At 35.7% G+C, this 11972-nt stretch overlaps 3 protein-coding genes across 4 annotated transcripts; 1 reads left to right on the top strand and 2 right to left on the bottom strand.

Annotated features, from left to right (window-relative positions):
- The first annotated feature begins 125 nt into the window (after positions 1-125).
- LOC113498321 (chymotrypsinogen A-like) lies at positions 126-2466 on the top strand. Of its 2 annotated transcripts, none has more exons than XM_026878302.1 (6): positions 126-199; positions 474-619; positions 1296-1455; positions 1714-1836; positions 1915-2040; positions 2169-2466. In XM_026878302.1, exons 1-6 carry the CDS (start codon positions 140-142, stop codon positions 2406-2408), a joined length of 855 nt encoding a protein of 284 aa, XP_026734103.1. In that variant the 5' UTR covers positions 126-139; the 3' UTR covers positions 2409-2466. The 2 variants fall into 2 exon arrangements, with proteins under 2 accessions (XP_026734103.1, XP_026734102.1); XM_026878301.1 differs by having other exon boundaries at positions 474-634.
- A 465-nt stretch (positions 2467-2931) lies between these two features.
- LOC113498149 (probable threonine protease PRSS50) lies at positions 2932-7236 on the bottom strand. The gene is made up of 7 exons (XM_026878089.1): positions 6973-7236; positions 6368-6430; positions 5860-5981; positions 4801-4957; positions 3974-4084; positions 3580-3717; positions 2932-3168 (listed from the first exon to the last, which is right to left on the bottom strand). Exons 3-7 carry the CDS (start codon positions 5943-5945, stop codon positions 2932-2934), a joined length of 729 nt encoding a protein of 242 aa, XP_026733890.1. The 5' UTR covers positions 5946-5981; positions 6368-6430; positions 6973-7236.
- A 406-nt stretch (positions 7237-7642) lies between these two features.
- Positions 7643-10496, bottom strand: LOC113498272 (acyl-CoA Delta(11) desaturase-like). The gene is made up of 3 exons (XM_026878227.1): positions 10298-10496; positions 8318-8654; positions 7643-8221 (listed from the first exon to the last, which is right to left on the bottom strand). The coding sequence occupies exons 1-3, from the start codon at positions 10494-10496 to the stop codon at positions 7717-7719; spliced, it is 1041 nt and encodes a 346-aa protein (XP_026734028.1). The 3' UTR covers positions 7643-7716.
- Positions 10497-11972: the final 1476 nt, after the last annotated feature.

The raw sequence follows: 11972 nt of genomic DNA, 5'->3' as shown, positions 1-11972 counted from the left end.
GTCTGTTTCGTTCCTAATCTGTCATGTCATTCTAGTATCTAAATTCATATTAATGTTAAAACAGTGCTTTCTAGCCATATTATTTGTACAATTATGTTCTTCACAAAGTCAGCCTACATATCCACCATCAGAACCAGATATGTGGGTACCGCGTGTGATGAATGGTTATCCTGCAAAGAAAGGAGACGTGCCATACCAGGTATCAGCTGTGCTTGTTGTGTGAAGGAATGCGGTGATCAGTCTGGTACAAGGAATTCACAACGGTCTTTTTGATAGCCCTGGTTTTGAGTACAAAGAGGTTACATTTTACTGCAATTCTCCATAACCTGCTTATCTACAGAACCTTGTGAATTTGTAAACATATGCATTCCTGTTATTGTATCTTCTCCAACTACTGACAAAATTCATTTTTTTAAAGTATATCCTTAATGATAGTTTACCTAACAAAGACTTTCAAACTTTTGTTAATACAGGTGGCGATAAAAGGTTTAGTGAATCGCCGTTTAAGAAAATATAAAACATCCTGTGGTGCAACAATAATCAAACCGAAAAAGTGTGTGTCAGCAGCTCATTGTTTCCATGTTATCGGAGGTGTATGTCGCGATTTATTTTATCCAGGGTATGAGAGAGTATGGTAAATCTTTGTGTTATTTTACTTAGTAATATCATGCAAGCATACACACTTTATATACGTCCTACTGCTAGATACACTCCTCTTCCTGTATAGGAAGGGTTTGTGCTCCAAATACAACATTAGTACATGTAGTTTCCCTTCACCGTTTGTCAGCAGTGTCTCAGATTAATTACGAAATGTAATTAATGAAAGTATACTTGCCTCATTTGGCATAGAAGTTTTACCACGTAATCACAAATTATACATAGAACCGCAAGGCTACTTGATGTAATATAATTGTAGTTATGAAAGAGCATGAACACCACTTGGAAACCTTTTACTCTTTAATTAACGACTTTAAAGAGTTTCGCAGTTGGGACTTGAGTTAAACGACAAAAGGCACCCAGTAAAGGTACACTCAAGATAACCAGACTCAGACAAGTATCACACAAATGCTTGTCCTACACGGGGAATGACACGCCGACAGTGGGCTTGGAATGTTGACCTATATACCCCTCGGCTATCCGTGCAGTCGCATCACTGCTTGATAATCCGAATTTAATTTCCTATTCACCATTTTAGACATACAGAACATATTGAGTGCTGTTCCATTACAAGATCGAGTAAAGATACCACCTTACTACTTAATTCTATGCTGTACTTTGTATTGTTTGTTACACAGCCAAGCCGACGAGAAGACATACGTGGATAAATTTGCTGTAGCAGGTAATTTAGATAATGTAGCCGTATTTCAAGAGGATCCCGACAGTCAGTGGAGGACTATACAGAAAGTGTTCTACCCAAAAAAGTATAAGTTCCCACTACACGATATAGCAATAGTGGTCAGTTCACTTACCATTCATTAATAAATCTTGTTTCTGAATGTTACTATGTCATTCCAAAGGATTTCTTCCTTTAGTAATTCTTACTTCTAACCAAAATTGAAAATTGTTTCATTTCCATCATGAAATGTGGGTTAAACTACTAGCTAAGAAAATTTTTATGATCATACAAAGCAAATGTTCAATAATTTGAATTTGTATTTAATCTTTTATGCATCACTTATTTCATAACTTTTAGGGGAGTAATATTATTTTCAGTTTCTTCACCAACCTTTCATATATAATGCTTATGTGGGAGAAATACCGACCGCATCACTAAATGTAGATTATATTGGCCAGTGCCTCGTATCAGGATATGGAAGAACCGGCCATAAAGAAAATGTAAGAGAATCGTCACCTTTGAATATCGTTAAATAGAAACACCATTTTTAAAACTGACCATTTTGACTTTCGTTTCAGGACCAATCGACAAAACTGTTGCTGGCAAATTTGGTTCTACTACCAAAGAAGCCCTGTAATAAGCTTCATCGCAAGATGATGGATGATTTTGTTTGCACAGCTTCAAGTCCTACGGATGTCGGAAAGGTAAAGTCAGAATTTTAACCCCCTAACTCCAAAATAATTAGCAGAATAAAATAGGTTGCCACTAAGACTACTTGCTTGTAAGATTTGACCTGAACGCACAAACATGAGTTTATTACGGTTTTTTTCAGGGTGACTCTGGTGGACCCCTCGTGTGTGCACATACTGGCGATCCAAACGAGAAGGATAAAGGAGTGTTGGTTGGCGTTGTAAGCGGTCATAGTGTTGGCAAAGGATCTTTCTTCACTAGAGTCTCCAAATACAAGAAATTCTTAGAAAAAACCAAATCTGGGGCATATTCAACTCACAGTTCACAACATTGCACTTTCATATTTTTGGGATTAATATACCTAACCGTTTTCTTGTTTTGACTTGTTTTATTAATATATTTTACGCCGCCATGCGTACATAAAAAGGAACCAGGTCATATTTTTACCTGGTATCTCAGGTATGAAATATTGCAGACTTCTCATAAACAAGAGGAATCAGCAGCAACTTACGTTTGTTTAAATGTTCACAGATTAGTATTCAGATTTCTTCACAATATATGTGACATTGTCAACGAAACTTTATTCTTAACTAGCTGTTGTCCGCGTCTTCGTCCGCGTGGTTAGAAGATATAAGTTAGGAATTTTTTAACGTATGCCCTCGAAGATGAATAATTTTCCCTGATTTTCCATTGTATCTTCGCTCCTACTAGTCGCAGCGTGATGATATATAGCCTAAAACCTTCCTCGATAAATGGTCTATTCAACACAAAATGATGTTTTCAATTTGAATTAGTAGTTCCTGAGATTAGCGCGTTCAAACAAACAAACAAACAAACTCTCCAGCTTTATATATTAGTATATATAGATAAAAACAAATGAAACAAATTTTATAACTTACGTACACTTACATCAAAAAGATTTTAATTAAACAAATAGTTACACAAATTACGATCATCAATTGGTTGACGTACACTTTGGAGCCCATGTCTGTTACCCACTGGTGAAACAGACCGACGCGCATGTGTAGATTGGGCAGCCCTATGTTTATGATTGAAGATACAGCAACCAATATACCTTGATCTTCATCTTCTTCGTTTGGATCTCCAGTCGCGTAACAAACCAAACCACCACCTTCGGTTTCCTGAACAAGACATTTAAAAATATTTATTCTTGATTCCTACCTCTCAATTTACAACTACAGTCAGTGATTGAAGGTTTCAGAACTCTCCTAGTAAATTTAAGGTATCAGGTGTAGTAGCAAATTCCCACCGATAATGCAGAATTATTATTTTCATCTCGCTCACCTACATTCTAATGGCATAACTGATATTCGACCTTTATCAATTTTTCGATAAGAATTTAGGCTCTATTATATTCATGACTAAAAGTAGAACAGAAATACTTTGTAAGGTAAAAGTACAGAGTTATTAAAGCTAGTCTATGGATCACTCGATGAAATCAAAATTCCTCACTACGTAAAGCGAATTCATCAGCATTTGCATGTTTCATAAGAGAAAATTATATTTTTTATTAAATAAGTTTGTTAACATACTGAAAAAGCATGATCACTCCTAAGGTCGTTAACAGTGCACATAAACAGTCTACAGCTTCTGCATAATATTCTCTCGCAATCTTCTCTTTTTATCATCTCTACCTCCTCAGTGTGTAAGTACCTGATTCTTGACCAACTCTGGAAAAAAAATCAAGACTGTTAGCTGGTAGCAGGATATTTTGTCAAAAAAATCTCATTCGATCTACTAGATGTATCAACTTCTTTCCAAGGCACCACCGACAAAAGGGGAAATATTGGAATCTGAAATCGCCAATCCGCAGTAAGCTGGCGTGGTGATAAATGAATATATCATTATGGTAAGAGTACTTCACGAGACCCTTATTTATTTTGTAAGTATCGAGCAAAAATATGAAAAGGTGTCGTTAAAACGTACCTTGGTAGCCTTAACAGCAGTAGCTGTACAAACGCCATCGTAATCGCCGAATGTGGATGAAATTGGTATTTTATTTACAAAATTGTTGAACACCCAGGGTTTGTCTATTAACTGTAAAATAAAATTTCATGCATCAATACATACATAGGTACCTAAAGTCGGCCTACCATCACTTAGCAAAGAAGAAAGAAGCACAGTTAGCCGAGTGGTAGAGGTCACCACGCCAAACCCACTGTGCGCGTTGTGTCGCGGGTCCGATCCCCGCATAGGACAAGCATTTGTGTGATCCACGAATGCTTGTTCTGAGTCTGTGTGTCTTTGTGCATGTGATTTGTACGTTTGTAAAACCCCCGCGACACAAGGATTAATTGCCTTACTGCGGGAGTCGTTTTAAAAAAAATAAAAATAAAAATTTGCAAAGGTACTTATGTATCCAAGAGCCGTATATGAAACATAAGTTCGCTTGGTTGTGAATTATGAGTTAACTTTGTTAACTAACTAACCTTGGAAAAGATGTAAACATTAATAAAAACAAGACATAACGACAAACCTAGTTATATTATTCAATTCAAAATATGTCACCAACAGTGAAATATTATTATATCAAGTATCAACTCCACATGTTTTTTTTAATAGTGTCAGGAAAATCAAACGTCTTTCCGTGTTAAGCTAATACGCTGTTGAAGTTGGGATAATGAGGACATAGGCTCCCAAAATTTTCTCACTTTATGTGCCGTTTGACTCGGCCTTCTTTCTCCCTTAGATGATATAAACCATACCTGATGATTACGTCATAATGTACAATAATAAAAATAATAAAATCTTACCACCACTCCTAAGTTGTAAGCCGGAAATCGATAGAACCTCTGCGAATATAGATGTTTGACCGAACGCCATTGTTGGACGTCGTCAACTGATGGTTGTGATGCCATTGTATGAAGTATACCAGCCGCTATCCGAATATAACGTAGGTCATGTCTTAAACTAAAGAGAATTATAAAACGATAAAAAATAATAAATTCTCGAATTGTCTCCTTAGCAAAACTTAAATACCATAATGAGGAGCCTACCGCCACGTTTTAAAGTACCTAATGTTATTGCGCGTGTGAGAGAGGGATGCCGCTTCATACCATTTAGTGCGCTATCTTGCTTCAACTATTGCAATCCTGTTTGCTTTAAACAATAGGACATTTCCAGCCTTCTGATTTTTCCCGTGTGTAACAGGTCGTCCGGTGGCCATTGTTACGACATAGGTGCGACAAACTACATTCACACAACTGTACCTAATCCAGTTTTCCCATTATTTTTGACGACAAAGGAATAGAAACATAGGTATGTTAAAACTTGAGAATTCACACTTACTCAGATAAACTGAAACAATGAAATCGGTCATGCTCAAAGGCGTAAAAATAATAAGTTGTTACGCAAATTAAGTTACACAAAGAGCACTGTTAACGCCCAAAACAAAAGCGCCACCAAGAAGTATATTAATATGGGAACATCAACGTCTAGGGTCATTGTGGTAATGTTTTATGTTTCTCTAACGTATGAAGAAAAGTACCTTCTTTACTGACTTGCGATGATAGACTTCGTTTATGTTTTTCTAGGTCTTTAACCTTCGAGGAAGCAAGACAGCGCACATGGTAAAGCACATCCAATTGCAACTGTTCAATTCCCATGGTAATATGAGATCTACGAGATCAGCAAAGTTCAGGAGAGCCCATTTCCAATGCCTGCTGGACCAGGAGGCTTGTCCAAAGGGTTACGGCAGCCCCCATACGCAAAGGCCAAATAAAGAAGACGATAAGGTCAGTCTCAGGACTCGAGCAATATTTTCACTTGTTGAACAATTTAATAATAACAAGGAAATAAGAGTACATTCTTACTGTTTTCTATTTGTAAGGAAACAATGCGCTGACGTGAGAACCCTGGTCTCTGCAATGATAGAGCCGGCACAGAAGGCTCGGTACATCAACCTCCACCGATCGTATAGCCTGTAGACCAACACCTAAACAAACATCAATTTAACAAATAAGTATGTAGCTAACAATAAGAAAGAAATCAGAAAGTAAGAGATCGTGAATAAAGCAGTCTCGGGTACAGGAATTAATAGATTTCGGAAAAAGATCAACCATCTGTTATTGGGTAAATTGTTAAGGTAAGCTTTTTAAGTTTATTTCAAATGTCCACCGTTATAGATCGATTAGCGCTGACTGGCTTTTACAAAGATAATGATTAATAGTCACTATCCTTATCCCTTTGTGAGCATTAGCTCAAAGCAAAGGGTCCAGAAAATTAGGAAGTATATTTTAAAAGTTCTGTACATAAAAAATGTACAGTAAATTAATTAGATGATAATTATTAAATCCGCGAAAAATAATGAAAACTTCTTACGTGATGAGGCCATTGCCCAGGTTTTGTTTCGATGCCCGTATTCAGTAGTTTATGTCTACTTGTCTGAAACATTACATAAACTGGTAAAGCAGGGGATTCTTCAGGAACAACTCCTAGAGGGAGAAATTGGGAAGCGGCACTCGGTCGTTTGGTCAGGGCGTGGCAATGTATAATGTATCATAACAACATTCATTACACGCAAATTGATTTTGTTTCCTCTTGAGAAAAAAATATTTTTAGATGTTAGCCGTAACGTACCGTGCCTTTAAAAGTGGTAGTAAAGTAGAAATTGGTAAAAACGATGTGTGAACTCCCATGACTCCTTGTTATGTAGAGCAAATACAACTGCCAATTTTAAATATAAGCGGAAAATCACTTGCACTGCCTTATTATACTCATAAATTAGGCGATTAGCACACGGTAGCGCGCATTGTCACAGGAGGTGAAGATTATATCACCGCTTGGCCAGAGGTGGTTGTACGAGTAGATATAAGGCAAGAACGGATTATTTAAAGCCAAAGCAACATAAAATCTACATCACCGCTTGAATGGATGGTTCGCGGTGCCGTGTGTACACCGCCTTACCTAACAAAAATTAAACTTACCAGAATTTCTCGTGAGGATGCATTTACGACGGCGGTTACAACTGAGCAGGCACATAATAATATAAAGATTCCTAAATATATCTTGTAGAAAATCACCTTTGTAGATTCTATTTGTCGCAGAAGCAAAAAAAAATATGCGCCGTCTTGGACATGGATAAGAGTAAATTGCTAACAACTAAAATTCATAACTAATGACATTTCTATCAATATGTCTGACAAAACAGAAGTCTTTGACAGCGGTGTATTGGACTTGTCTATTATATAGACAATATTTCATTTTAAGTAACACTTCTTGTTCAATCTTTATTACTTAATAAATCTGAAAAGCCAATTTCAAATGTTCAAATCGTTCTACCGGTTTTAATAGTGGTAAATTGCATTTTCATTGAGATTGAAGCTATCATGGAAATTTCAGCCTGCAAGCTTATTGGGAAGTGCCTCAAAATCAACTTAAATTATCATTATGAACTACTTCAGATGTGTCGTTTTGTAACATTTTTAACCTGTTAAAAGTAACCCGTCAAAAACTGCCGTCAACTAGGCTTCAGAATCCCGATTAAACTTTAAAGCCTCACTTAATACCTTAAATCTATCAGAGCACATTTGTACGTGCTAAACATGGAGGGGTAATTAAAACTCAAAACTTAAATAAAATAATTTATTGTTAAAGTTCAGTAAATGAAGGAACATCTAATATTTCTAAATTATCACAATAATTATACAATTTATTATTTGTTTGAGTTTTCATTCCTTTTTAGCATAAAAAATGTTAGCTTTAGATTTTATATCGCGGTCCATGTCTTTGTCGTCCCATCCCCAAATGACCCCTGAAGAACCGTCACCTGTTCGTTCAGCTCTCTGTTTTATAATATCCTCTGATACAGACTTCAAGTCATAAGCCCATCCAAACCAGGCACAAAAATCAATGAACAGCGTCGTCAAATTCAGGAAGTTATTCCCTAATTCTGCTGTGCGGTAATCCCATGGAAAGACGTGATGGTAATTATGGAAGCCTTCTCCACTTGCTAGGAAGGAAACCAGCAGGTTTTGAGCGGGCAAGATGCTTTTATCATAAGGCTTATTCCCCCAGATATGCGCAGCACTGTTGACTAGAAAAGTCACGTTAAGATTGAATATGTATCGAAATAAGGCTATGTGCCAAGCGTTGTTCCACGATTCGCCCCAAAAGTAGACTGGAATCAAAGTTGGAAGAGCAAAACAAACTGTTCCAATTAAGGGTACTGCGTACCTGTAACAAGAAAATAATAATCGAAATTGATTACAGTATGACTCACAGAAGTCGATAAAACAATTTAAGACATCTTAAATTACACATTATACTCACTTTTTCTGAAATTTTAACACAGGATTATTGTATACATCCGACATGTCTATAGTTTTTCCATATTTCAGGACATCGGGATGTTTTTTTACTAATAGCCAGCCAACATGCGAGTAGAAGAACCCTCTTGACGCATTGTGGGGATCAGCATCAGTATCGCTGTATTTGTGATGTAGCCGATGTTCTCTAGCCCAGGTAATAGCCGTGTTTTGAAAGGCTAAAGAGTTGAATATCATTAGGACAATTTCCAAAGGCAATTTGGCTTTAAAAGTCTTGTGAGTCCAGAGTCGGTGAGCCCCTGCGGTGATGCCTATATTTGACATGTGGAAGAGTACGAAAGCTGAAAAGATTTTGTTTCGTTTAGCACATAATATTTCAACTCTGATATTCAAATCCAAAAAAATATTTTCAATGTTTTATTTGAGTATTATATACTGCATTTTAACAATGCAGTACCCAAATTCAATGACATAAAAAAACAACATTTTAGTCCGTGAGACAGATTTAAAAGTATTAGATATGTATTTTTCTTTCTTTTATCTCGTAACCAAAAAAATAAGGGGATAATGTGAAGTTCAATCTTGTGTGACGTCACTTACCAGCACCTACCTACGCTTTTTACTAGCAAGACCTAACTTACCTTTTATGATTTGTTCAATTAGAAATACGCATTCAATGTTTTTTTTTTAATATCTCTGACGGACTATACAGATCTATATTATTAGATTTAGTCAAATATGCTGTTGATACATAATAACCCACCTTTGATCTATTTTGTGCAAGAAGGCACTTGTAAAATCAATCAAATTGTTTTATAAGCAATGAGTTAATACATCATTACTACTACTAGGAACTTGGAATTCATTACTCTTAATAATTAAATTAATTATATTTTACTTTGTAAGTATTTAAGAGTATAATGGTACAAGTAAATACAAGTCTCGATACAAGCGTGGTATAGATGCATCATATGGGCGTTTGAAAGAACTAAGCCCAAGAGAGATGATTGGAGCAATTTTTAAATTACTGATGTCCTTGCTTTGAGAGGAGCTCGTAGCTAAGCTATAACCGCATAAGTGGCAAGTAAGTTCCTCCGTGTTTCGGAAGGCACGTTAAATTATGGGTCCCGACTGTTATTCCTAAATCTTTGACAGTCGTTACAGGTAGTCAGAAGCTTGAAAAATTCTGACAACCAGTCTAACCAAGGGGTATCGTGTTGCCCAGGTAACTGGGTTGAGGAGGTCAGATAGGCCGTCGCTCCTTGTAAAACACTGGTACTTAGCTGAAAACGGTTAGACTGGTAGCCGACCCCAACATAGTTGGGAAAAGGCTAGGCCAATGATGATGATGTCCTTGCTATCTAGAACATTAATTCTATCAACAATGTAAGTTCTCTACTACTATTACTACCTCTGTAAATCTTTTCAGAATTTTTGTAACATCGGCAGCAGAAAAACATCGTCTATTAAAATTTCATCCAGCTACTACGGTTTATGAGATACAGCCCATTGACAGATGGACGGACAGACAGCTGTGCAGCATGAGGTTCGGTTTTTACCCTTAGGAAAGGGACATTAATTTTGAGAGCATAATCATTCATAAGATTTGCAGACTACACTGTAATGGGTGCGAGGGGCAAGAAACAAAAATACCACATTTACGAAATATTTTTTATAGTATTTGTTTTGTACATTTTAAAGCCTATTGAGAATTCTTTTATTGTTTTTAAATGACCTTACCCTGTGACCCTTTTTGTTAGATTAATCTTATCTTTAGATCGTAATCTTTTAGATTAGTTAATTATGCGGTTTCTGCGATCACCTTGCATAAGTTCTTGTTTCATAATCACAAATTTAGTTTTGTATTTTCATTTAAGAAAAAATAGTTTGTAAATAGTAAATGTACAAAGCAGTAGTAGGTACTAATAGCGTAGTAATTAAATATTATGTATAAGAAACTGAAGATATTAAAAAAAACACTTACAGAATAGCAATGTTTCCCATTTCGCAGAGGTGAAGCACAAATAAAGCCCGTACAATGCAGCTAGATGCGCATATGAAAATGTAAGAAAGTTGGTGTATATATATTTATATTTCCTTGGCGTTGTCTTTGGAGCAACTAGAGTCATCGTGCGAGCTTCCTCTTCCAACACTGTAGCCGTTTCTTGAACCGTTTGTGCCATCACAGCTGCAGAAAGAAGATAAAAAATACTTTTATCTGATAGTTGATGTATGATAGATGTTGATGCGTAGGTTTAAAGACCGAACACCGCTAACGTGGCTCAACACACACTTGAAAAATTCTCACTTTTTTTCGATTCCTCGCGATTGTTTTCTTCACCGTTTTTAAACTTAACTTCACGGAAATCAAACGACGACTAAAGGGAGTTGGTGAATACGACAATTTTATATTTTAGTGTAACGCTTAATGTCTATGTTGTTTACTTGATCAAACTTTGTTTTTCTTGACTTGATCGCACAAAAAATATCCCGTCAACGATCAACGCGACGCCCGCTAACTGACTTTGGGCTAAAATGTTAAAATGTGTGTGTTTTTGATATTTTTTTTACTATTCGGGTATAACAGTGATTAATAAGTCTTGTTAAGGATTTTGCGCAGATTGCTTAATGGTTACTTCTTGATAATAGCAGGTGCATTACTAAGGTGCAATGTTAATTGTAGGTCAATGCAAAGCATATCTGTTGATCTGTATCGTCAACGAAATTGACTGCAAATTTAACGATACCGCGAAAGAGTATCAAACATAACATTCGCGCAAACTTTTGCGTTTATTAGGATATAAGGATGTATGAAGCAATATATTACCTACGCTTTTAAAACGTAGAAACTCGACCTTTGCCATCCAAATCATCACAAATCTTCTAAATAAACTAGCAAAAGTACGTTAAAACGTAAAGTTTCAAGGAACTAATAAAACTGTTGTTTAGTTGTTTATAACATCAATCATGGCCACATGCCATGATTGATGATTAAACAACGAAAAATTTACAATAAGAAGAACTAAAGTGAGTATGTTTAAAACGTGATATTTGTTAATTAAAAGTTAACAAGAATAAATCGTTTCATTGTTCTGAATGAGAAATGTGATTTATAGAATAAAAAATGTCTTAATCCAATATAATTTTGTATGACACAAAATTCTGTTTGTTTATATGAATACTTCTACTGTAAGTATAAAATAGTGAAGCAAAATATCGTGAGGAGACCAACACAACTGAAAATCGGGCACTTTAAATTGTCTAAAACGATATACATCTTTACGAAAACTAAAATAATGTAATAAATATTTACTTCATAGTGCTTCTTAATTGCTGATAGTCTCTAAAGAGTTTCAAGTGGGAGTCGAACATCTTTACTTTCAAGGTCCAATTTACAGACACAATATCTATACTTTAATAGTACGTATTATTATTATTATCTTACAGAAAAAACTGATAGCAATGCGATTCAAATTAAACACCTGGCTCAGCTTAATACGCAAGGCGCTATTCATAAAGAACAGTCTTGAAAAAATTTAAGTGTCCTTAAGATACTTAATACCTATATGTGAAAATCATAAAAAGTATTTCAGAAAGTATTCGTTTTAAAAGTATTTATACATTTTAAAACTATAGAATGATGGATAGACAGCGGAGTC

The sequence above is a fragment of the Trichoplusia ni genome, chromosome 10 (genome assembly GCF_003590095.1).
Source record: "Trichoplusia ni isolate ovarian cell line Hi5 chromosome 10, tn1, whole genome shotgun sequence".
Classification (NCBI taxonomy): domain Eukaryota; kingdom Metazoa; phylum Arthropoda; class Insecta; order Lepidoptera; family Noctuidae; genus Trichoplusia; species Trichoplusia ni.
The sequence above is the reverse complement of the archived record's forward strand: the minus strand, read 5'-3'. Positions and strand labels throughout refer to the sequence as shown.